Source organism: Suricata suricatta, chromosome 6 (assembly GCF_006229205.1).
Source record: "Suricata suricatta isolate VVHF042 chromosome 6, meerkat_22Aug2017_6uvM2_HiC, whole genome shotgun sequence".
NCBI lineage: Eukaryota > Metazoa > Chordata > Mammalia > Carnivora > Herpestidae > Suricata > Suricata suricatta.
Genome location: NC_043705.1, coordinates 109,214,844 through 109,241,027, shown reverse-complemented (window position 1 = coordinate 109,241,027; position 26,184 = coordinate 109,214,844). Strand labels below are relative to the sequence as shown.

At 43.8% G+C, this 26,184-nt stretch overlaps 1 protein-coding gene across 1 annotated transcript; it reads left to right on the top strand.

Annotated features, from left to right (window-relative positions):
• Position 1: 1 nt before the first annotated feature.
• Positions 2–25,939, top strand: SNX18 (sorting nexin 18; the record flags this gene model as incomplete). Its single annotated transcript, XM_029941263.1, has 2 exons — positions 2–1,298; positions 25,400–25,939. Coding segments are annotated over 2 exons (1,551 nt in total), but the record flags the coding sequence as incomplete, so codon positions are not given.
• Between the last annotated feature and the right edge of the window lie 245 nt (positions 25,940–26,184).

The window sequence follows — 26,184 nt, the reverse complement described above, 5'->3', positions numbered from 1 at the left end:
GCAACCGCAGCAGGCGCCGCCGCCGAGCACCTTCCAGCCGCCGGCCGCGGGCTTCCCGTACGGCGGGGGCGCCCTGCAGCCGTCGCCTCAGCAGCTCTACGGCGGCGGCTACCAGGCCAGCCAGGGCAGCGACGATGACTGGGACGACGAGTGGGACGACAGCTCCACGGTGGCCGACGAGCCCGGCGCGCTGGGCAGCGGCGCATACCCGGACCTCGACGGCTCCTCGTCCGCGGGCGGCGCGGCCGGCCGCTACCGCCTGTCCACGCGCTCCGACCTGTCGCTGGGCTCCCGTGGCGGCCCTGCGCCCACGCAGCACCACCCGTCGGGGGCCAAGAGCTCGGCTACCGTAAGCCGCAACCTCAACCGCTTCTCCACCTTCGTCAAGTCCGGCGGCGAGGCCTTCGTGCTGGGCGAAGCGTCAGGCTTCGTGAAGGACGGGGACAAGCTGTGCGTGGTTCTGGGGCCCTACGGCCCCGAGTGGCAGGAGAACCCTTACCCCTTCCAGTGCACTATCGACGACCCCACCAAACAGACCAAGTTCAAGGGCATGAAGAGCTACATCTCCTACAAGCTGGTGCCCACGCACACGCAGGTTCCGGTGCACCGCCGCTACAAGCACTTCGACTGGCTGTACGCGCGTCTGGCGGAGAAGTTCCCGGTCATCTCGGTGCCCCACCTGCCCGAGAAGCAGGCCACGGGCCGCTTCGAGGAGGACTTCATCTCCAAGCGCAGGAAGGGCCTGATCTGGTGGATGAACCACATGGCCAGCCACCCGGTGCTGGCGCAGTGCGACGTCTTCCAGCACTTCCTGACATGCCCCAGCAGCACGGATGAGAAGGCCTGGAAACAGGGCAAGAGGAAGGCCGAGAAGGATGAGATGGTGGGCGCCAACTTCTTCCTGACCCTGAGCACGCCCCCCGCGGCCGCCCTCGACCTGCAGGAGGTGGAGAGCAAGATTGACGGCTTCAAGTGCTTCACCAAGAAGATGGACGACAGCGCGCTGCAGCTCAACCACACGGCCAACGAGTTCGCGCGCAAGCAGGTGACGGGCTTCAAGAAGGAGTACCAGAAGGTGGGCCAGTCCTTCCGCGGCCTCAGCCAGGCCTTCGAGCTGGACCAGCAGGCCTTCTCCGCCGGCCTGAACCAGGCCATCGCCTTCACCGGAGATGCCTACGATGCCATCGGCGAGCTCTTTGCAGAGCAGCCCAGGCAGGACCTGGACCCTGTCATGGACCTGTTAGCGCTGTATCAGGGGCACCTGGCCAACTTCCCCGACATCATCCACGTTCAGAAAGGTAAAGCCTGGCCATTAGCAGAGATGTTCTGGAATGTGTTGTTGGGGCTGAAAGGGCCTCTGATTTGGACAGAAATACCAGTCTATGTTTCAGACTCATACCCTATGGGTTGGGGATCAAGCAGAGATGTGGACAGCTGGCCTGTTTTTCTGGGTGTATGATGGATTGTGGGCAGGTAGCTGCTTCCTTAAAGTATTTCCAGACAGGGAATGTGTACTCTTCAGAGAAAGTTTTGAGAGTGCTTTTTATGACAGCGCTATCATTTTCGAGTTGAATGGCTGGGTAATGAGCTTCTGGGATCTGTAATCTTGTACCTAGGGTAAAATTAGAAGAGGACCCAAACCATGTTAGGCATCCATTTGAACACTGCAGAGTCACTTACTTAGCGATGGATTTCAGGAAGCATGGAAATAATGAGGGAAGAATGTGTATCTGTGAATAAAGTAAGCCCCATGTCTACCTTCCACGCCTCTCAATCCCTAGTTTGGTAGAGGAATTAGAATCAATTTTCTGAGGGTTCTAGCTGGGGTAGTTTAAGACTGTTTTGCCTAGGCTTCTTGCTTGCAGTCTTTCTAGAATGAGGTAAAAAAAAAAAAGCTCACTTTAATTTTAGGAATTAAAAAAATTTTTTTTAACATTTATTTGTTTTTGAGAGATAGTGTGAATGGGGGAGGGGCAGAGAGAGAGGGAAACACAGAATCTGAAGCAGGCTTCAGGCTCTGAGCTGTCAGCACAGAGCCTGATGTGGGGCCGAACTCATGAACCGAGAGATCATGACCCGAGCCGAAGTCGGAAGCTCCACTGACTGAACCACCCAGGCGCCCCTAATTTCAGGAAGTTTTAAGAAAATTAATCTCTTTAAGCTCTGTCATCTTGAGTTTGCAGTCTATTAACCAATTGAATTTAAAGGAGTGTTATTTAGAAAAATAATGTAGGGTAACTACAAAGAATGCACAGCATCTGAATATCGCGTCTGAGGCCAGTGTTTCTGGTAGCCCAGTGAGTTAGCTGCCCAACTGTCAGAGCTCCTTTCATTATTAGTCGTTAGTGACCCTGATTTTTGTTCAAGCACTAACATGTGCGGATTATTTTCTTAGAAACTAAACTAGGGCCATCAAGCCTGGGGTGAGAGAATGGGGAAGTGTTGGGGTTAGGGAGGTGGTCTTGCCTGTAAAAACCTTCTGTTCAGGGTGGTGGTTGTGGCGGGGAGGGAGTTACCTAATGTGACTTCCTGTGATGATGGAAACCTCCCTGGGTCAGGAGGTCTGGCCTTCGGTAAGGAGGTGCTCACTGCCTTTCCAGGTGCGATGTCCGATTAGGAACAACCCTGATCTTTGACATATTCTTCCTTGAATTGAACTAAAATTTGCCTCTCTTGTTTGTCTTTCTGTTACCTGGACCCACAGAAAGTCGGTCTATTCCTCATCAACCTATTAGCCCTTTGCACATTTGGCGATGGAAGGCTTGCTTCCTTCCCTTCCCTGTGCTGCTCTCCCCCACCCCCTCCAGGTGTGTAGCTCATCTTCTTACTCACCAAGGAGGGGGTCCTTCCAAATCCTTGAATTTGTCCTTGGCCTTGCTAACATGCCGTTTTCTCAAACATCTGCAGTACTGCTTTTGGTAGAGAATAGTAACTTTCTTTAGCAATTTACATTTTGTAAATGCAGTCTAAGAATGAGGTAGCTATTTGAGGAACCATACTGAACCTGCATCTGTATTTATTTTGCCTTTTTTTGTGTAAATTGCTGTGAATCCTTGACTTTCAGGCTGGTGCTGGTGGGACTGACTCTTTGAGCCTTTCATGTAAGACCTTATATTTAAATACCATTATGTTATATCAACCTGGACATATGCTGCCTTATTACATATTTTGTGAGTTTATGCAAATTGTTGACAAATAGTTGAAAGGGTGGAGACAGTGCAGCCTGCAGGTGGACACAGGTGACTGGCCGATGCAGGGAGGCACAGGGTCAGTCACTGGCTTGACTCCTCAGAGTACACACAGACTCCTCAGATGCCCTGCTGTTGAAGCTATTAGAAGAGGTATGGTAGGTGTTCTGAGGTCTATTTTGAGTTTACAGCAGAAGTTTATCAAACTGCAGTTTACTTTTTTTAAATCCTAGAATTGAAATTGTAATCTGTTTCTTGGGATTTGAGGAACTTTTTTCACTAAAACCAGTACTGCTTTACGTTGTTCAAACAGAGTCAAGGGCACTAAACATAACCCTTAGGAAGGTCAGGAAGAAAAATCAGTGTTATAAGTATAGTTTGTTTCTGCCGTAGCCTTGGTGTGCAATGTACAGGGACTGTGTGTCCCTAGATGCCAGGCCTTTAGAATGTCCTGCCATTTAAAGCTACAGTGCACAATGCAGGAAGCTGACAAGGGTCTGCTTACAAGCAGTTTTTATCAAGGATGCTAGTGTTGGCGATTTTTAGGTGAGACCGATTTTGTAAATAAAGCTAAAGCTTTTTGAACATGTTCTGGATGTTTAGAACTTGTGGCTGTAAAAAGCAGCTCAGCCTTCCCCTTCAACCCTTTAACTACATACAGAGTTGCTATTGGAATGAGTCTTTTTTGTCTGAGCACTTGAGGATTTTGTTTACAGGTGGTGGTTTTTTTGTTTTTTCCTCTAAGGTCTCAGAATTTTTACTGTGACTTTTGGAGGAGGATCAAAAGAAGAAAAAAATGATAAAAATCTTTAAGCCATTTAAACAGTCTTTTGTTTAAGTATGTGGTTCAAAGTTTATATTTCAGCTTAGGGAGAAACTTAAAAATTCAAAATAATTATTTCAACACTTAATTCGTCATTGTTTACAGGAAGAGAAAAGCAGTTTCAGTGTGTCGACATTTTACATGTTCTAAACATACCAGGTCCACATTCAGATGAGACAGAAATTATTAGAGAGTGCTTTTTAATTACTAACACAGTTAAGAAGGAGGGTTAATTAAGTTTTTCCCCCCTTAATTCCTGGGGGAAAGGACAGGAACATTAGTCTCTTCTGAGATTTTTTCTTATCTGGGAGGCTGCTGTGGTCAGCTTTTCCAGCGTTCTAAACCTGTGCTATTCGATGCTGGGTCTGTGAGCTACATACGGCTATTTAAATTTAATTAAAATAAAATAAAATTGTATAAATCATTTCCTTAGTCACACTAGCTCTCTTTCATGTGCTTTGTAGCTAGTGGCTACCACATCAGACAACAGAGAACAGGCCGTTTTCATCACTGCCGAATGTTCTGTTAGTGCTGAGCTAAAACAGTGGGCTGTCGTGGGACGGTCAGCCCTTTCGAACTTCTCCAGCAAGCTGATGATCTTTGCACGTACTATTCAGATAGTTTTCTTTTTACATTAAGTAATAAAAACTAGAGGGGAAGCAGGCTCTGCTAGACTCCTCTCTACAGAACTTCCCAGGTACTCAGCCAGTGAGTAATTTCTTCAGTGTGAGGATGTTCATCTGCTCTGCATCCTGCCTTCATCTCCCATTCAGAAAATATAACTGGTCTCAGAATGGATGTCAGGGTCTAGTGGGGAACCAGCTCCAGAACTAGGGTGGGAAACTCAAATACTCTTAAATGTGGTGGACTGGCATTTTTCTGACTATACTTAGTACTGAAACCATTGTTTAAACTTAATAATGGTTTTAGCGTAAGTACTTTCTGCAAAAGTGAAGAGAGCCATTTTCTTTAGCTAAAAGAGAAATCTAGAATTCTAGTTTTTTTTCATCAACTAACAGAGTCTTAGGAAAACAAACAATTTTGCTTACTGGTGTCCAGCGTAGGAAGAAGGAGGTTTGCTGTAGACTGAAGGGAATTCAGAATATGCTTGAATGTTACTCATATTTTGCTCTGTCCTAACTGGAGTCCCTTAAATTCTTTGTTCATAGGCAGCTCATTGATTCCTGGCTAGTCACATGTGTGTCACTGCTGAGCTTTGTAACCCTGTGGTCTGATTTTCTTTTTTAGAAATGGTAGCATTTTATCTCCTCCTCTTTATCATCCCTGCCGTAGGATGCTCTTACAGTGCTGACATTGGTGGGTAGGGGTAGTACAGAGAATCTCTTCATTGTCCGTTTCTTAGCTTATTCAGTTCTGTTTCCAAAGATATGATTAATCTGTAATATTAATAAAGCTTAACCTGGATGACAGTGGGTTGTTGTGGTTTAAAAGCTTTAGGCTTATCTCCTGGGGAATATTGTGAAAGGGAAAGTGTGATGAGAAGTGTTGGTTTCATCTTTATTTATGCATACGGACTAGGTACTGGGAGGGAAGCACCTGAAGAGACAAGTGGGAGGGAAGCACCTGAAGAGACATTTCTTGATTCCCAAGACAAGATACACCACATAAAAGTGACTTGTTGGTAAAACGTAGTGAGTCTCTGAAGCAGCGTGGCAGAGCTAGGTAACAAACAGGCAGGCAGTCCTGTTTGCTGTACTCTTAAATTACGTGTGCAGGGCCCACATTGCCCTCTGTACGTGTTCCAGACGGAGCCTTCTTCTCAACAACAGATCGCCCCAGGACCTCAGGAATGGTACACCAGTAGTGGGCCTGTCGGTCTTGCGGGTAGAGTTTCACCGTTGTGCTTCCTTTCACCACGTGTAGGGTCCATCTTATGTCCCTCAGACATTAATTAAAGATAGCTAGAGGCCTGGCAGGCACCCAGGGTAAGGCTGGGCCACAATTAGCCCTTCCCTGTCTACTCCCCATTCTCCTGTGGCTAAAAATAGAACTGAGAGGGTGGTGCCAGGAATACGGAGAAAAGGTCTAATAAGCGGGCTGTTTTCAAACTCATCCTTGTTTTGAAACTTCTGGGCTAGAAATTGAGGTCATTCATTTTGTTTTGTTTTGTTTTGTTTTAGCCTCATCTTAATTGAACCCATTTCTCCTCTCCCCCACTTCCACCGCCAGCTATTTTTAAGGAGACTTTGGTTCTAGCCATAACCTTTGCCCCTGTCTATATTTTCTTAATAAAAATGAGGTTACCTTTGGGGCTTTTGAAATAGATGACTGAGCTCTTTGGTTAAAACATCCATGTGACTGGCCACAGACGGTCGTGGTCACCAAGCTACGTGGGGACAGTGCTCGTATCACCCTGTCATTGGTTTCCCAGACTTCTTCTTTGAGCCATGAGTCGTTCTTGAAAGAACACTGGGGAGTCCCAGTCTGTTAGGCTGATCACGGCAGAATCAAAAGGAGGCAGGAACCTGCACTCCCACTCATGTTCTCTAGATAACTCTTGGAGTTCGTTGGACTTCCCTCTTAATTGGGAAATGTCATCCGGACAGGTTCCTGTCTGGTCATCTTAGGATTTCCAAACACGAAGGCAGAACACAAATTTAGGAAGAAGTTCTGAGAGAAGGTGTCAGTTCCCTTATGAACATGACACTTTCTTTAAATGATGTTCTTTTTCTTCAGGCTTAATAAAAATTTTCTGCCGTATTGTCTCAAAGTATTTTAAAGTCAAAGTTTGATACCAAGATAGGTTTAATTTGCCATCTATTCCTGAAACTTTGTGATACCACAAACTAAATGATTATCACAAATAAAATGGCACAGTAATGCTTAGCTCTTGTTTAGAGAGACCGTACTCCAAGGACCTGTACCATTTGTCACCATTTATAGAGCACAGATTAGAGTCACATCTGTAGGAGGGATGGATGGGACTTTGATCCTCACTGAGTTCTTTGGTGGCAGAGAGGTAGTGTGCGCGGGGTTACCGACAGCCCTCCAAGGCTCCGCAGAAGAGATGGGGCTGGTCTGAGTCTGTCAGGGAGCTTAGTTAGCCCCACAAACAAAGGGGGCCCATGTCCCCACAAGAGCCCTGTGTTTAGTCTCCTCACTGTGGACCAGTAGGGATTCTGGGGGACTGGTGTGTGGAAGTGAGGGGAGCTTCGGACATTGATTTTAACCTGTCTCAGTTTTCTCATTGGTAAACTGGGAATGCTTTCTCTCTAAGGTCATAAGGGTGAAATGTTATAGTTCCCAGTAGTTCCTCACTAAATGCTTAATTTGAAAAGTAGAAAGGACTTTTAAAATGGGAAGTACTCTTCTTTGAAAGATAGTTCTAATAATCTTATCTTTCCTCCTCCCCCCCCGCCCTGTAGCCTACTGCCCCCAGAATTGCAGGCAAAAATATAAAAATCCATGGAGTCGTTGGTATAGCAGTTAAATATTTTATTTTAACATGGCTCTCCTGCACTGCACACCAGAAGGAATGGTATCAGAAATAAAGGCAGTGTTATTTGGAGTCACTAGTTTGTGGTTCACATTAAAGAATTTGTTAAATTGCCTCCTATCAGTAGCTCCCTTCTTCTCCCTTCTTCTAAATTACTTGTGTCCTTGCACAAATCTCCTTGACATTTCTGAGCTTCTGTTCCCTCATCTGTAAATAGGAGAATCATGATCTCCTAGGTAGCGTTTGATAATTGACTTAAAAAAGTAACATCTGTACACTGAAGATAAAATACTTAGAAAATATATGATGAACAGTTAGGCATTGTTTCAGACTAGTTTCAATAGCATTCTATCTGCTTACGTAATTTTGTAAACCTGCGAGCGTGAAAATTCTTTATCAGGTGATGGGAAAGAAAATATGTGCACGTCTAGTTCAGATCAACAAACATGGATTGAGGGCTTAGCCCACCAGGAGCTGGGAACGTGACAGTGTGAACACCTGCTCTCCCACCTGCTGGTGAGAGCTCCTACGTGTTAGGAAGCTGAGGTGTGGGGGACAGCTGGAGAACATCGCTCCGAACAAGGGATGTGATCAGTAGGCCCACCAGCGAGAGAAATTGTGGGGGGTGTTCCCTCCTGTAACACGTATTTCACTTTGAGTTCAGAATACCGTCTCCTCTCTAAAAGTGGAAATAGTCTTTTATTGTTGGTCTTGTGTTTGTAGCTTGATGAAACTTTAGCACGAATGAGTGTTAGTTCACTTGTCATTTCTACTCCTTTCCTTAGACTTTTTTTTAATCTGTCACTGTGACTGGACTTTTTTCTTCTGATAAGGAAATTTTATGTGTTATTTTCCAGGTAGTGAGATAGTAGTTAGGGAGGGGAGCCAAGATCTTATATTTATTCAGGGCATCCTCTCAGAGATAAACCTGATTCCATTCAACAAATGTGTAAGTGCCCATCATAGATCAGGTACTGTTAAAGATGCCAGGATTGCATCATTGGCCAAAACAAAGATCACCGCCCTTGTGGAGCTGACATTCTAATGCTGGCAGGGTGGGGACACGATGAATAACCAGCAGAGTAAGTACATTATAATGTATGTGGTAGGAGAAAACATAAAAGTTGAGCAGAGCAAGTATGCATGCGGAGGCAGAATGAAGTATAAATGTAAAAGGATGAATAAATGAGAAAGGATGATCAAAGTAGGCCTATTGAGAAGGTGAGATTTAAAGGGAAGCCTGGATGAGGTGAGGGAGTTAGCCAAACAGGTATCTGGGGGAGAGAGACTTTCAGACAAAGGATACAGCTCGAGCAGAGGTGCTGGGTGGGCATGTGCCATCAGGCAGGAGGAGGCCAGGTGGTGGAGCTATGAGGGTCTGGGTAGGAGATGAGGTCTCGGAAGACCCAGTGAGTAGGGCTTTGTAGGTCATTGTCAGGGCTTGGAGGGAAAGCCCTAGTGAGATGGGAGCCATTGCAGGACTTTGAGCCAAGGAATGACATCCTCCTGGACCTGTTAACAGACTTACTCTAGTTACGGGTTGACAGTAGAGTGGAGAAAAGGTAGGGGGTCAAAGGTAGGAGCAGAGAGCCAGTAGGAAGCCACTCCCATAATTCAGGTGAGAGACAGTGGACATGTGAGCCAGGGTGGGGATATTGGAGATGGCAAGAGATCCCACTCTGCATATATTTTGAAGTTAGAACCAGCAGGTTTTCCTAAGGGATAAGAAGGGGCATGTGAGAGGGAAAGGCGTCATCAAGGGTACTGCAGTGTTTGGTCTGACCAACAGTAAGAATGGAGTTTCCACCCACTGACATGAGGAAGGCTATGAGTGGAACAGGATGAGGATGGGAATTAGGACTAGAATTTAACCGTTTTTAGGTTGATGGGCTCCTGCATTCTGTTGACATCTCCCTACTCCAACACGTGCATGGACAGTCAAGTCTTAAATCTAATTCCCTCCTTGGAGTTTCCTACTTGAAGCCCAGTCCTTTCTGAGTAGCCATGGCTGGTAGAATGCTGACTGGTTTGCCAGTGGGTTGGGGTCATGTTTTTATGTTCCTCTAGTATGTAGCTCCACTATTTTGTACATGCATAATAAGTGCTTATTAAATGCTTGTTAAAAAAGTAGGCACCCAGGGTGCTTGGGTGGCTCAGTTGGTTGGGCATCCAACTCTTGATTTTGGCTCAGGTCATGAACTCACAGTCCTGAGAACCAGCTCTGCGTCAGCGCAGAGCCTGCTTGGGACTCTGTCTCCCTCTCTCTCTGCCCCTCCCACACACTCGCTCTTTCTCTCTCTCTCTGAAAAATAAATAAATAAGCAAGACAAAAAGTCTTCTACTTTTATATCTATGAAGTAGCTTTACTAAACTTATTGGGGAGAAGAGAGGAAGTTTTAAAATAAAATAAATAAAGTTTTATGTGCCAGAAAAATTAATATTATGTACCTCATGATTTCACTTTGTACTGATTCTTGATGTTTAAACTTATATGCATACGCTTGTTTCCTTTGGTAAGCTTTCATTTTAACACTTTTGTCGAGGTTCCTTTGTTGCTTAGTTCCAAGCACAAGATCTAGGGAGCACATTCATCTTATTGAATGACTTGGATACACAAAGCACTGAGCTTAGATGTTGAGCAGTAGGTGCCTGCTCTCATGGAAGGTGCAGTTCCATAATAGAAGTAGGATGTGTGCACAGAGAATTGGGAGAGAGGAGGTCGACTTAACTTAGTGCCTATTGTAAGAGTGCACAGGAGTCCTGAGGATGGGTCATTGTCAACTGTGTTAGGATCTGAGGTGGGTAGCATTTGGTTTTCTTCCTCTGAAAGGTGGTGATATATATATATGTGTGTGTGTGTGTGTGTGTGTGTGTATATATATGTATATATGTATATATAAAGTTTACTGTCACATTGGCTAACATAGTATGTCACCATACAGTACTGTCACCATACAGTATGACACATGTGCAGTCGTGGGCATGTGCCATGGTGTGAAATATGACAGAGGAGGGGATAATCAACTATGGGGAGGGGATAGAGGTCAGAGGTGGCTTCTTCCATCTCACTGTAAGAAGTTTTTTTAAAATAAATTGGGTGTTTGCCTCGAAGGCAGAGGCTGGAAGGCCTTCGAGGCAGAGGGGATCAATCATGTACAAAAATCAGGGACTAGATCCTGGCTGCCTCTCAGATTCAGCCCTGGAGCCATTACAACTGTCCCACCCTGGATCTAATGAATCAGAATGTTAGGGACCTGTGGCCTAGACAGTGGTTTTCTTTAAAGAGCTCCCCAAGGGATTTTGATGTGCCACTGGGTTTACAGCTGGTGCTAGAGGAGATGGAGGGGAGAGGCATGGAAAGATCAAACAGGGTATTGACATACACACAGGCCTGCACTTTAGATGGATATGTCCTAGTGACAGATGTGAAGGGTGGCGTGCGGGTGAGGTGAGATGGGAGGCTGTTAGTGATTTAGGCAAAACCTGATGAAATCCTCACCTGAGGCTGTGTGCGTGGGATTGAGGAGGAGCAGACAGACGGGCTGTGTGCCTACAGGAGTGACAGTAAGGAACAGGGAGGAGTATAAAATGACCTGCGGACAAGAGGCTGGAGCTACCAACAGATACTTGGAGATGGAGCAGGGGTCTGCACTACAGTCTGTGGGCCAAACCCACCCATGTACCTGTTACAGCACTGCAGCTAAGGGTGGTGTTTACATTTCTAAGTGATTCCATTTTTAATGAGTATAAAAGCCTCATTTTGCCTTGACATGCAAAACTTCAAATATTTACTATCTAACCCCTAAGGAAAATGTTTGTTTACCCGTAAGTGGGAGGCCAGGCAGGTGCGGGAGCTGGGGTGTGAGTAGTAACAGCAATTGCTACCTTCTTTTGAGGCCTTGCTGTGTGAGTAGCAGTATTCTGGGCAGTTAACACAGTGTCCAGTTCCCTGTAGGAACCAGGTGGAGGTGAGATCCCAGGGCTTCACTGTGTAGCTGGTTGCAGTTTCCTCCTGTATAACATGGAGTCATCATTTTGCATGAGTTATTAGCTATTTTATTAGATTTCTAGGGCTGCTGTAACATGGCTTAAAAAGACAATCTTCCAAACGAAGGTGTTGGCATGGCTATGTGCCCTGTAAAGGCTCTGGGGGAAACCCTTCCATGCCATCGTTGCTGTCCTTTGGCCTTTGTACCCACCCTCCGGCCTCCACCTCCACCTTCAGCTGATGTTCTCCCTGTATGCCCATCTCTTTGTCTCCTCTTCTTTTAGGGACACCAATCATATTGGATTTAGGGCCTATCCCAATCCAGTATGACCTTACCTAACCTGATTATATATGTGAAGGTGATTTCCAGATAAGGTCATAGTCACAGGCTGTGGGTGGATGGGAATTTTGTGGTGGGTGGGGGAATACTGTTCAACCCAGTACAGCCATTAACTTCCCCAAAGGAGTAGTCTCCCCATGTGATACCTTTGAAAACTAAGATTCTGGAAATTTAAATGAATTTCAGGATCGCACAGCTGATAGCAGAGCCAGATTTTGAGTTCATTTTTTGCTTGATTTCAAACTAGTGCTCTTTAGGCTGAAATAAGTAGCGTGCCTGCTAGAACATTTTGTATTCTGTAGACAGGCAGTGGCAACTAAAGGTTTGAAGCTGAAAAGTGACATCTGAATCATGATAAAAATTTAAAAAAAAGAAAAACCAGGTGTGATGCTTCATGTTTATGTTCATTATATCCATTTAAACCTCATAGGAGATCTTGAGGTAAATAGCCTCATTATCCCTATTTTGCAGACAGGAGATGAGCCCCAGAATTTAACTGCGAGCTCTTGGACCCAGGCTGTGCATCCTGGACCCAGGGCCAGGCCTTCCAGAAGCTCGTCCTGGTGGCTGAGTGCCCGGATGAGGGGCTGTTGGGGTAGCCAAGGCAGACTAGGCCTGTAGGTGGCTTTGGATAGGAGAAGGTGAACTCGAGATACCTACCAGGTAAAGTGGCCAGACTTGGTGACAAGTGGCTCTCCTGAGGAGTGTACAGTTACCTTCCAGGTTTTAAATTTGGTGACAGAAAGGAGTGATGCCAGGAAGAGAAATAGGCAGGTTAAGAAGACGAGCAGGCTTACAAGGAAAGAGAAGGAACGGTGCTGGAGGGAGTCTTAGAAGTCCTCTTTTCTGAGCCTTTTTTGTATTTAGTTATATTGACACTTGTGAAAATCACAGAAGCTACCAGTCATCTGCAGTGAGATATCTTTAACTAAATACTAATGGGTGTCAGCATGGGTCCTCTGTAAGTTTTCATGTTTTATGACTTGTGTTTCAGGTCTTTTTAAAAATGATGTATTTCCAAGTGCTTTGTTTTGTCTTCAGATGGTTATTTATGGTCTAGTTCAAGGGAGCCCGGATGCAGCCCAAGTAAAGACTCGTCACCCCTGGAAACCTAATCTCTGCCAGCACGAGGAAGCAGGAAAACTCCAGGGTCAGAGGTGCTTTTTAGTTTGAAACAGCTGATTTCGGAATCATCCCCAAAGCTCAGTGATTGTAAAAGGATGTGAAGTGCTAGTTGTCAGCTGAAGAAAGAGGCTGAGCTGAGATAAAAACAAAAGCATTTGTTTGGGGTCCCAGAATTACAATTCCATGAGCACAGATTTGGGCAGCAACCCAAGTAGTGCCTCCCAGGGAACAAAATCAGGGGTTTTAAAATCAAAAGCGAATGCTTATATATGTGACTTACAAGGAATTTCAATTGGTGTTGGTGGCAGAAAACAAAATCTGGGCTGAATATAATCGGTGGCTCAGGCTGTCCCCCAGCAGAGCCTCGCGCTGCCAGGGTTTGGGCTGAGTCCGTGCAGTGCTGGCCCTTGGCCCAGTTCACAGGGTCTTGGTGCCAGCCAGCGAGGACGTGAGGATGTGCAGGAGGCCCACCTCCGTCATGGCTTCCCGGCTCCACCCTGAAACCCCTTGACATAAGTGACCCCATTTCACACAGTCATAGTGGCCACAGTGCGTGGCACTCAGGACGAAGACTGTGATGAATGCAGAGCTGCTTGCTCACCAGTGAGTCCCACCATAGCTAAGTGGCAGTTTGCAACACTGTGGTTTACAATTACAATTCTAAAGTTAAAAACGAGACATTATTTGGGAAAAATTACTTGAAAGCAAGAAATCTATTCTTTGAAAGTACTCTTCTAAGTACAGTGTTAACTGTGGCACTCTCAGAAGCACTCATCCGGTCAAGGACCCGGCTTCGGGCGTGCTGCTCACGCTTCCTTCGTGTCTCTTCAAGAGCTGGTGTCACCTTACTGTCTCTCTGCCCTGTACCGAGTGGCTTGTCTGTTTAGCAGCTTCTATTAGATATTTCAGCCTAGGTCTCCCTTTGTCTTCCCTGAAAAAAGGAAACTATTAAAGGTATTTTCCAAAGTTCACTCTTCTCTTTGGTTCAGATATGTTTTATTATATGTCAAAGGTCATCTAAACCCAATGTGCTGGCAGCTTGCAAACATACCTAGTGCAGCCATATTTGTACATCCATGCCTGTATATCAGCTAACAAAAGAATTAGGAAATTAGGGATTATGAGCTGCAGCCTGAAGGCATCGATTGTGTTCTCTGTATTTATTTATATGGATTTTATTTTACAAAATTGATTGTTTTAAAAAGTTTTATTGTATGCTCCAAATTATCAAACCTGTCCTTTCTACCTATGAGGATTCTATGGGTATAAAATCTTTAAGAAAAGAAACAATACGTGCTTTTTAAAGTCCTTTTTAAAGATACATTTTAAAGTCCTTATCTATATTTACAGGGCCACAGGCAAATCAGCATTTTCACTGTTGTATCCAGACTCTTCTGAAATAGAAACATACTGTGTTTACAGAATTCTCTTGAATCTACAGCCTTAGTAACTTTGTCACATATTTAATATTCGATGCAAGCTGAAACACAAGAAACTTTATATAAAATTTTCTCGCAAAGAATTGTCCGTCTTGCCCAATAAGCCACAGGAGGTATAATTGTGTGGTTCCCTCTGCAGTTTTGGAGCAGGCTGAGCTACGGGAATGTGTGCACGGTGAGGAACAGTCCTCAGCGGCTGTATGTAAGGCACACTCCAGTGAGTGCCTCACTGCCCCTGTCCTTCCTGCCCTCAGGAGTGGTGGCTGGGGCATGGAGCTGAGCTGAAAGGGCTGCTTGGTTGGGATGGAACAAGGCTTTTTCCCTAGAACAAACTACTAGGGCACCTCTCAGGACCAGACCAAACTCAGAGGCCTGGATTCTTCAAGTGATTGAGTTTTACATCATCTAGGAGCCAGTTTTTTTCTTTTTTTCTTTTTTTTTTTTTTTTTACTTTTTGCAGTTTATTATCCTTGTATCTGACCCTCTTCAAAGCCTCCTTTTTAAAATCATTCAAATGTTCTCTTTGACATTTATTATATTTGTGAATTGAAAGTGAATTTTGCATGTATTTTACCTTTGATTTTGATAGTTCTCAGCTGTAGGGACCCATTAGTTCCTTCAAAAAAACTGCTTTCACTTGGCACCCCCCTCACCCCCAGATGTTATTATTGTCATCTCAACCAGGAGCCCACTGGGATGACTTGACTCAGGAATCAAGTTTTGAGAACTCGGAGGTGGTTCCTGCGTTGCATATCCGGGATGTGCGGCTTCTGAGGGGCCTGCCTGCCGCTGTGCTGCCCTTGTGCACCCTGTTGGGGCTCCTCCCAGGGGCTTTCAGGTCACGGGTGGGGCAGTCCCAGTTGGGAACTAACTACCTGAGTTGAGAAGCTTGGCAGACCCGGTTCACATGCAGCCAGACACTTTCAGTAAAGCTATTGACTTTTCCTAAATTTCACTTTCCACTTCTGAAAATGGGAGTGATTGCTTTTCTTTTGGGGTTAAAGAGAAGGAAAAGACATATGCAAAGGGCATAGCGCAGATGTGCACAGAGGTGTGATTCACGGACGACTGTTTTGCCTGGATGGACAGGCCATTCTGCCTTTCTCTGTTAAGTGGATTTGGCCTTTGTTTTTTGAGATGTTTTATTAAAAAAATATCAAAAAGTAAATATTGGAGCAGAAAGGGGAAAGGGTAATCAACCAGTGGGTGGTTGGAGACCTAAAGGGAGGAAGGAAAGGGGCGGGGCAGAAACGAATGGGGAGTTAGCTGTGATGAGAGGGTGTGGAGACCAGTGATGAGAGAATGAGAGCAAATTGGCCACATTGACCAAATTAGCATTTTCTTTCAAAGTTTTATGTGTTGGAGGGAATAAAGAAAAACAGGCCTAGTCCAGTCTTGGGCAACTTGTACTTTGCTGTGTTGCCCTTGAGCCCGCCTCCTGTTCAGTCCCCCACCCCATGGCTTTGGTTTTCTGGGACAAGACCCTGAGAAGACGGAAAATCTAATTAATGTTTTTTGCCACATTCATGATTTCAAAATTAAATAAAGTGCTGGCTTCCTTTTTCCTCTTCTTTTTTTTTAAAAGGGAGAAAATGTAGCCTTTGGATCCCCGTTGCTTAGTGACTAGGGCTTTTGTGTAATTGGTCTTAAGAGGGACAAAACATACCGAGCGTAAGAGATTTGGTTGAGGAAAGGAAGGCAAAGTTAAGGTGCTGACCCTGGCCCCCCTGGAGGTGGAGGGCGGCGGGGGGCAGCCAGCAAGCCCTGCAGGGCCCTGGAGGTGGAAGACCCTGGCCCCCCTGGAGGTGGAGGGCGGCGGGGGGGGGCAGCCAGCAAGCCCTGCAGGGCCCTGGAGGTGGAAGAGGGGGACACAGAGAAGGACGCTGAAAAGAGGCTACACAACTTCCACTGAGTTGAGGGCTCTCCCTGGTTGAAATGCCTGAGGCAGGACAGTGTTTGAGAGGCTCCACACACCGCCCCCACACCCCATCCCACTTTGCTGGATCAGAAGTTGCCAGGAAAGTTTCTCTCTGGAGAAAAGAAGGAAATTATACAGCGTAGTGTGCTTTGACTGACTGCATTTGCTAGTGACTTAGTTCAGCCTGCAGTGCGCCCTGGATTCATGCTCACTGACGGGATGGCACCAGACCTTCACTGCTCTTTTACAAACACCAAAATGACACACAGAAGCTTCTTAAACAGTATTTACTGATGGAAATAATTTAATGCTATGTAAATAATACAGTGCCTTTAAAAATAGTGCTGACTTCCTGGATCATAATTAATCTATAAAATGAATTTGAGTTGGGAGTCCTTTAGAGTTATAATATTAATGAACCCTGTCATACCATTAAATTCTTTTGTTGTAATTATTTTGTGCTCTTTACAATCTTGCATAATGTAACTTCTTGGAAATACGGATTATGAACTGGGACGTAGTTATTTCGTGCTTCTCTCTTTCCAGCCTGAGCGTGCTTTAAAACTGCGCAAGCTGGCTAACATTGGTAAGAGTCAAAGAAAATGGTCAGGGGGTTGGGATTGAATTTAGGACCTGGGTTCTGCAGAGCTTTGTGTGGTGATGGGGAAGGGGGCAGTAAGTATAAGCATGAATCTATCCGGAATTTTGTCTGTGCAGAGGCAGCCAACGATGCCAGAGAAGTCCAGGGGATTTTGTTAGTAACAGGTCCCAAAGCAAAGTGAAAAAATACTGGTTTCGTTTTCCTTTTATCACTCCCATTGTGGAAACAGAGGGACCCTCTTCAACTGAGTGGAGCAGAGGCCCTGCAGGGAATGTTAAATGGACCGGGGTAGGCCTAGCTGGCAGGTAGGAGTTGGGGGTTCTTTGTCATGATTTAGCTGTGGTACTCGGACGGGCCGCTTGGCCACTTGTAAGATTGAGAGAATTGTACCAAAGACCTTTCTGAGGTCCTCTCAGCTTTTAAACAACAACAACAAAGCAAAAAAACCCCACAACTCTGGGCACCAGCTCTGTGCTTGTCACCTCAGAATCAGCCCTACTGACTTCTCCAGTGGGTATCTTGTCAGGGGTGGAGTGAGGAGAAGGAAGTCCTCAGGCTTCCTGCTCCCCCTTTTGCAGTAAAGTCTTAGGGTTATTGGTTCTTCAGTGAACTTTCCGTTTTGTGGAGAAATTCTAATAATTCACCCAGCTAATTTAATAATTGAGTGCTCAACTGAAAGTTCATTCTTAACCTATAAATCTTTTGGGAAGGAGGCATCTCTGTTCCTTTCTGCCTCCTTCCACAGCATTCCCTGAGGGAGAGAAACAACTGAGTGTTACGCTCAGTCTGTGTCCTGGAGCACTGCTGGGTTGCCCCTGCCTGTTTGGGAGCATAGTAATGGGGAATGGTTGAAATATGTCGCTTCACTTTCAATTTCCTGTACTTCAAATATATTTGAAGAACGTACACTATTTCATCTATTATTTTCTCACAAGTTTATTTCCTCCTAAACTAGAAATGTTACCATTCTACTGGCTATTTCCTTTATGAAGAATAATGTACTCACACTGCTCTGTATGGTCAGCCCCTTCTTATTTAATCTCAGAATTTAATACTGCCTGTGTTTTCTTTTCATGATAAAATCTTACTCGGTCCATATAGTATTCCAGACGCAACTACCTAGACCTATTAGCCCAAGGAACAGTTTCATAGTAATGTACTTCTATTCCCCATTTAAAAACGTTTTTCCCTCTGATCACTCCTATTTAAGATTTTCTTTTGCTTTGAAAACTGTTGTCCTGGCCATGAGTATTACCAGGTCTCTTGTTTAATCCAGCAGTGACCACTTGGTACCTTAGACTTTATTGTATACTTTCTTTGCTGTATTCTTTGGTTTCTCTTTTCTGTTTTGAAAGCAGTGTGGCAGTATGATGTTTGGGGTGGGGGCTGGCAGGGGGCAGATTCCTCCTACATCCGCCACTTAAAAGGTAGAGCTTTTGAAAACCTTTCCCTGTTTTTATATTTATTCTATGATAAAAATGTGTGTTCGCTTTGTTCTTTAGATTCTGGGCAATGTTTTTGGCTTTTATTTACACTCCTCTTGGGTTTGGTAAAAACCAGTACAGCTGACAGAATGCTTCCATGATGCAGTCATGCCTCGTTACAGCTCACAGCTGGTCACAGCGAGCCGCCGCGGCCGCTGCTGCTTCAGCAGCTACAAACTAATGTTTAGAGTGATCCTAAAGGTAGCGAGTGTGCACTGATGTAATTCTGTCCCAGCATATTTTTTTCTCCAAACTTCCACTCCTTAGAGGCTACGCCTGATCCAAAATGTGGCTGTCTTTCTTGTGATATTTAAAGTTCTAAATATGAAAATACGTAAAGTGTAGAAACATGTACAGATAATTCACGGTTTGAGAATTGCCAGATCAACTGTGAGAACATAGCCACTTATGACAAAACCCAAAATCTAGTTCTACTAATACTGTTTGATTTACATCCAACCAGTATTTGTAATATCATTTATTGGAAAAATATGTTCCTCTGTTCATCTTGACAGGACCCAGGGTTTTAGAAGCACGGTGGGTAGAGGTAGGGTAGAGGGAAGCTTCTGGGGACTTGAGAAAGCAGTTCTGTGTGTGTGTCAGTCCCCAAGAGCTTAAGCATCCTTGCGCTTTGCTCACATGGACTGCTTGAGCTGTTTAAAAGATGTCCCTTTTCTTTCCGTTTACTCCCAGGCGGTAAACTGGTCAGTTAACTTCTATAATCAGCTTACTGAGTAATTTGACTTTATCTTTCTTGTAAGAAAGAAATCACACTGAACTCTTCCTGTGTGTTAAATAAATGTCTATGGAAAAACTAGCTGCAGGGCTGTGAGATGAATATTTAAAACCAAAACGGCTTTCTTCTTAAAAGAAATAATATTGTTTTAACTTTGCAAAATATTTTACAAAAGGTAACTGATAATTGCTTTTTTAATTGGTTTAGGATGTTGTTGTCATCCTGATCTTAGCCAGCTGCTGTGCACTCAGAGGTGGAACTAGGCTGCTGTCACTTCGACTCAGGATATATTCAGGAACTCTTAACGGTTTTGTAAAAAGTATATTGTTGTCAACCTGTTTCATTAATTAATCTTCTTTCTTCTGAAAACACATCTGGGAGTAAAGCAGCTACATTTCAGTTAAAAGAGGTTGTTTTAAAATTTGTTCTTGGGGCGCCTGGGTGGGTCAGCTAATAAGCATCTGACTGGCTCAGGTCATGATCTCACAGCTCATTAGTTCAAGCCCCGCACCGGGCTCTGTGCTCACAGCTCAGAACTTGGAGCTGCTGTGGATTCTGTGTCTCTGCCCCTCCACAGCCTGTGCTCTGTCTCTCTCTCAAAAATAAACATTAATTTTTTTTCTAAATAAAATTTGCTGTAAATTTGTGGTACAGTTTTGTGGAGACTAATCATCTTGCGTATACATGGCACTCACTATGTATAGGCTGTGTACAAGCCAGACTTTGTACATTTAAAGAGCACTGTTTAATGTATGCTGTTTTGTATAGGTCCTTCTTTGTTTTAGGCATGTAAATCACCTTACGAAATAATTTGAGCTCCCTAAAACAGGAACTACTATGTCTTTTTTTAAAAAAAAATCACTTACCTCCTGTCACCCTGCTACTATAACTCTGCTACATTATGTTAATGGATTTGAATTGCATTAAGTGGGTTAAACCAGAATTCCAAGTGGAATTGGCCTTGGGTGCTTACTCTCCTTAATGGTTTTTTCCGTCCTTCCTAGTTTGCAAAATAAACTTTATTTTTTTTTCTGGGGTGTCCAGCTACATCAGAGCAAAGAAGCAAAGCCTATATATCCCTAAAGGGGTTGTATGTTACTATTTTTGGTTGTAGTTCATAATTTATATAGTCTTTCAATACGATCTAGGCAGATAGTGAAAACAGGAGAGAGAAAGAGACCTCCTTCCCCTCCCCGCCTTGCCATGTATGTTTGGTTTAGATGTTGCAAAATCATGAAATATGTGCTGCAAGATTCCAGAAGGAAAATTTCAAAACCTATATAGTCCTCCTTCGCATTCACAGGCCTTCTGAACTGCTTATCAAAATAGAAGCCAGGGACTTCCTAAGGGAGGCGGCTTATGGGGCAGGAACCTCGGCCACAGGTGTGGGACTGGGTGGAGAGGACAAGGAGGAGAAATAGGTGATTCTCACCAGCCCGGCTTTTCTCCCCCAGCACCCCACTCACCTAGGTCCACCTGGCTTTTTTGCCCCTTCAGGCTTCAATTTTGTTTCTAAATATTTCTAAATAGTGTTTGCTTTGAAGTCAGTCATGGATTCACATCCCATCTCTGATGAGAAGTGCCGAGGGGGAGAGGGGCAGAGGCGGAGAGAGAATCCCAAGCAGGCTTCATGCTCAGCTCAGAGCCCTACACAGAACTCCATCCCACAACTCTGGGATCATGACCTGAGCCAAAACTTAATAGTTGCTCAACTGATTGAGCCACCCAGATGCCCCATATATATTTTTACCCAACTGTAACTAATATACAGTATTAGATTAGTGTCAGGTGTACAATGTGGTGATTCGACAATTCCATGTTACTCAGTGCTTATCAAGGTAAGTGTACTCTTCTGTTACACCCATCCTCACCACCCACCTCCCCTCTGGTAACTCCCAGTTTGTTCTTTGTATTTAAGAGCCTGTTTTGTCTTTTTTTCCCCTTTGTTTTGTTTCTTAAATTCCACGTATGAGTGAAAGCTTTTGGTATTTGTGTCTCTGACTTATTTCACTTAGCATTATACCTTCTTGCTCCATCCATGTTGTTGCAAATGGCAAGATTTTATTATTTTTTTCTGACTTAGTAATATTACCCCCCTGTGTGTGTGTGTGTGTGTGTGTGTGTGTGTGAGACACATCTTTTTAACCCATTCTTCTATCGAGGACACTTGGGCTGCTTCCATATTTTGACCATTGTAAATTATACTGCAATAAGCATAAGGGTGCATGTATCTTTTCAAATTACTGTATTCATTGTCTTTGGGCAAATACCCAGCAGTGGAATTAACTGGATCATGTGGTAATTCTATTTTTAATTTTTTGAGGAACCACCATACTGTTTTCAACACTGGCTATACCAATTTGCATTCCTACCAACAGTGTGTGAGAGTTCCCTTTCGGCCACGTCCTTACTTGTTATTTCTTGTGTTTTTGCTTTTAGCCATTCTGGCAGATAAAGTGATATTTCATTGTGATTTTAATTTTCATTTCCCCTGATGATCAGTGATGTTGAGCATCTTTTCATGTGTCTGTTGGACATCTGCATGTCTTCTGTGGGAAATTGTCTGTTTATGTCCTCTGCCCATTTTTAATTGGATTATTTAATTTTTTGGTGTTGAGTTTTAGAAGTTCTTCATATATTTGGATATTAACCCCTTGTCGGGTATATCATTTATAAATATTTTATCTCATTCAGTAGGTTGTTTTTTCCTTTTATTGATGGTTTCTTTGCTGTGCAGAAACTTTTAATTTTGGTATAATCACAATAGTTTAATTTTGCTTTTGTTTCCCTTGCCAGAGAGACATATCTAGAAAAATGTTTCGACAGATGTCAAAGAAATTACTGCCTATGTTTTTTTCTAGGAATTTTATGGTTTCATATCTCACATTAAGGTCTTTAATCCATTTTGAGTTTATTTTCATTTATGGTAAAAGAAAGTGGTCCAGTTTCATTGTTTTGCTGTCTAGTTTTCCCAACACTATCATCTTTTTCCCTTTGCAAATTCTTGCCTCCTTTGTGATAGATTGCCCATAAAAATGTGACTTTATTTCTGGACTCTATTCTGTTCTTTTGACCTATGTGAATATTTTATTCTTTTGATTACTACAGCTTTAGTATGCCTTGAAACCTGGGATTGTGTGTGATACATCCAGCTTTGTTCTTCTTTTTCAAGATTGCTTTGGCTATTTGGGGTCTTCTGTAGTTCTACAAAAATTTTAGGGTAATGCCTAGCATATATTATTTACTCCTTTTGGAAGCTACCATTTATTGTTTTTATATACCTGTTCCCTGCCCACTTCCCACCCCCACCCTTGGCCTCAGCATAGTACCTGGCACATAGTAGGTCCTCTGAGCATTTCCCCTCATGACACAATTTCACATGTTATCTTGGAGAAAGACATATTTAAGTCGCATGCAGAATTACATACTTTGTGGTCCTGTTTCACTTCATGTCCTGGTGGTGTGCCTGCTCCGTGTGCTTTGCCAGGTGACTTCCTTGAGAAGGAAGGGGAGGGCAGGGACTTGACGCTGAAATGTTTGAGTCTCTGTGTTTTAGCAATGTGGTCTAGACACATCAGGTCCTTCATAAGCATTTGTTAAACAAATTAAGTCCTTGTCCCAGAGCCAGGCCTTTTGGGACTTGAAGGTAGGAACATTTGTGTTAGTTACTCAACTGATATGTGGGAGAAAAATGAGTCTTAAATTTCTGTTGGCTTTCTTAGGATGTACACTTAAAATGCTTAAAGGTGTTAAATGCCAAAAGGTCCTTAGGCCTCAACGAGATTTAATAGTTGCTGTTGTGTCTAGGTATTTTGAAAATGTATGCCCATGTGATAAATTGCAAAAATCTCAGACTCATTCCCTTTTAAGTTGGATTTTAGAGATGCACATGTGCAAATCCGTCTCCTAGGGGGCAGTTTCTAAGAACATGGTGATGTCACGTAGAGTTGGACATTCACCAGCGCTGGGCCAGGCTTTGGGATCCCCATATGCAGGACTCTACTCTTCAGGCCCTGATGATTCAAACGAGTGGTACTTGGAGCATATTACCAGTACGGGCCGCATGCGCACAGGCGTCACAGATGCACGGGTGCTGCGTGTCCTCGGTGTGCGCCCAGCAGGCTGGGCACCTGCGGGTGGACTCATCGTAAACTCGTCAAATCACCTGAGATTTTTCTCTTCCCTTGCTGTTTCCTCTCTCTCTCTCTCTCTCTCTCTCTCTCTCTCTCTCTTTCTTGCTCTCTCTGCCAATTTAAACATGCATTTTATAATTTTTATTCTTAGTCATCTTGTTCAAAAATGTCTCCTCTAATTCTGTCTCATTAATACTTTCCTGGTGTTTTCAACTTCAGTTTTTGTGTGTAACTTGTGAGACTTGGAACATATAAGAAGGATACATTTGCTATGAAAAATGGTTTCTTTCTCTTTTTGGGGGAAGAGTTCTTTCTCTTTAATATAAATGACAAGCAGGCAGATTTTATAGCTTTGCTGGCACTGCCTGAGGCAACGGCAGACGAGTAAAAGGTGCCGCGCTTTCAGAGGGACAGCTTTCTGGCGGGACGGGTCAGGGGTCTTGCCTGTTAATGCCTGTGGTGTCTCTCTACAGAGGGGACCCCTCATCTCTGCCGTGGGGTGGAGTGGGGTCTCCACTGCTTTTCACTTAAAGACCTTGCTTAGGACAAATAAATGAAAATGTACACACATATCTGCATATGTATGTGTGACACTTATTGGTGGGTTTTAATTTCTCAGGTCTTTGGGCTGTGCCAAAAAATTCCCCCAAAACAAACACACTGTTTACTCTCTAAGGGTTTTGTGTAATGCTAGGTTTAACTCTGTATTATATAGGAGATTTGAAGAAATTTAGAAATAGGACTTTTCCCCTCGTATATTTGATCATTAGCTGAAACTGAATATTTCTGAAACAATTCCTCAGCTCTCCCCCCTCCTCCTAAACAGGCTCCCTTCTTTTGTCCCCCTTGGTGTCACCATGGTGAAGACTGCCCAGCCGGGTGTGCTAGAGGTTCCTCTCTTGTCCTTCAACGTGGTTTCGTAGAATAAGTGCTAGATGGAGCCGAAATCTGAATTCTTGAGCTGGCCGTGAGCAAGTGCTTGGAACTTTACCATCATTTATTTCCAAGAACCCATGAAGATCCTTTGTTTCCTACCCCTAAATATCCTTGGCTTTTGGTGTCTTCACATGACTGTGGTTTGGGAGAGGGTCTACCCTCATGTGATACCTACCAGAGTGATCGTCCCCTTCCTTCTCCCTTGTACATACTCTGGTGACAATTTAATTTTTTTTAATGTTTATTTATTTTTGAGAGAGAGAGAGAGACAAAGCACAAGCAGGGAAGGGTCAGAGAGAGAGGGAGACACAGAATCCGAAGCAGGCACCAGACTCCAAGCTGTCAGCACAGAGCCCAATGTGGGGGTTGAACTCACTAACTGTGAAATCATGACCTGAGCTGAAGTTGGAACTGACTGAGCCACCAGTTGCCCCTCTGGTGTTATTTCTTGACAAGAGACTATGGCACCTCTGGCTTTATTCCCAGGTCATCATCAGGGCAGACTCAAAACTCATTGGTCCTTACAGCCCTGAAGAAAAGGTGGTGAATTCTTACTTCACAGGGCCTCATGCTCCAGGTGTGGGTCTCCTGGTAGAGAATCTCTCCCCCCTTGCCAGTAAGACACAGGCGTGGCCAGCCCCAGTGAGGGTGGCCTCTGATTGTAGACTGCCAGCATTTCCAAGTCCTTTTCATGAAGTGAATGATTTCTAAAATACAACCCAAGTTGGCACTAACAAGCTTCAGAGTATGGTTCTAGAGTCTTCTACAGTACTTCTTCATTGAGACTTTCTGAGGAAGTCGATTTGCATCTTCTGTGGGATATTGTGTTTATGGATAACTTTCTTAATATATGTGTGCATAATGGTGTCACACCCTTTCTCTTAAATGAAGATCGCAGTTCCTTGATTTGTATTTTTAGAGCCTATTACTTGCAGTTTATTATCTGTTCTGTATAGTATTTCTTCCTGGAAGAGATGAAACCTATAACAGGTACTTGATCAATGGCAGGTGCTAGTTTTGAGAAGTGAAATTACAGCAATGGTGCTGTTTTCAGAAACCCAATCAGATTCCTTTGTTTTTAATAAGTAATAATAGACATCCCTTTAAGTTTCAAAAGGCTTGAAATAGTTTAGGCAAGTATTGATAATGCAAGAGTCTGTTTACTATGTAGCTGTGTTGTTAGGATATGTATATATATATATTTAATTATTACTATTTTTTTTAACCATAGGAGCCCTTACCAAAGTAAAGGAGAGTAGGCGACACGTGGAAGAAGGGAAGATGGAGGTCCAAAAGGCGGATGGCATTCAAGATCGCTGTAACACTATTTCTTTTGCCACTTTGGCTGAAATTCACCACTTCCATCAAATTCGAGTAAGAGACTTTAAATCACAGATGCAGCATTTCTTACAACAGCAAATAATATTTTTCCAAAAAGTGACGCAGAAGTTGGAAGAAGCTCTTCACAAATATGATAGTGTTTAATGACTGGACATTGGGTTGTGGACTTTTTTCAGTTCAAGGATATTTCTACAGCAGAATAAAAACTGCTATCAAAGAGCTATTGCCAACTATCAGTGGTGGTACAAGGATGGTTTTGTGTTCAACTGAAGCTCTGCTGAATATATAATTATGTAGGAAAGAAACAGTTAATATGGTTATATAATAGAAACAGTATCACACATTGTAACTAAATTATACTATGTATGCCTACACTACCATTGTAACTTTTGGAATAATGATTATACTATTTGCCTTATTGCTTTTTGAAGTATGGGTATTTTAGTGCATACTTTGTAGACCTCAAAACCCATGAAGGGTCTCAAAGAAGCTGGCTGGGTAAAAGCCTGCTGCGGATGCCTTTTTACTCTCATAGATTGGGATTACCTAAATTCAACCTATTCTCTGTTTACAAACTCCAACTAGAGCAGCTATGCGACTTTGTGCCTTTAAACTCTTGGTTTTTCATTTCTCCACGCCCTCTCCTCACCCTCTTTTTTTAAGTAACTGCAACTT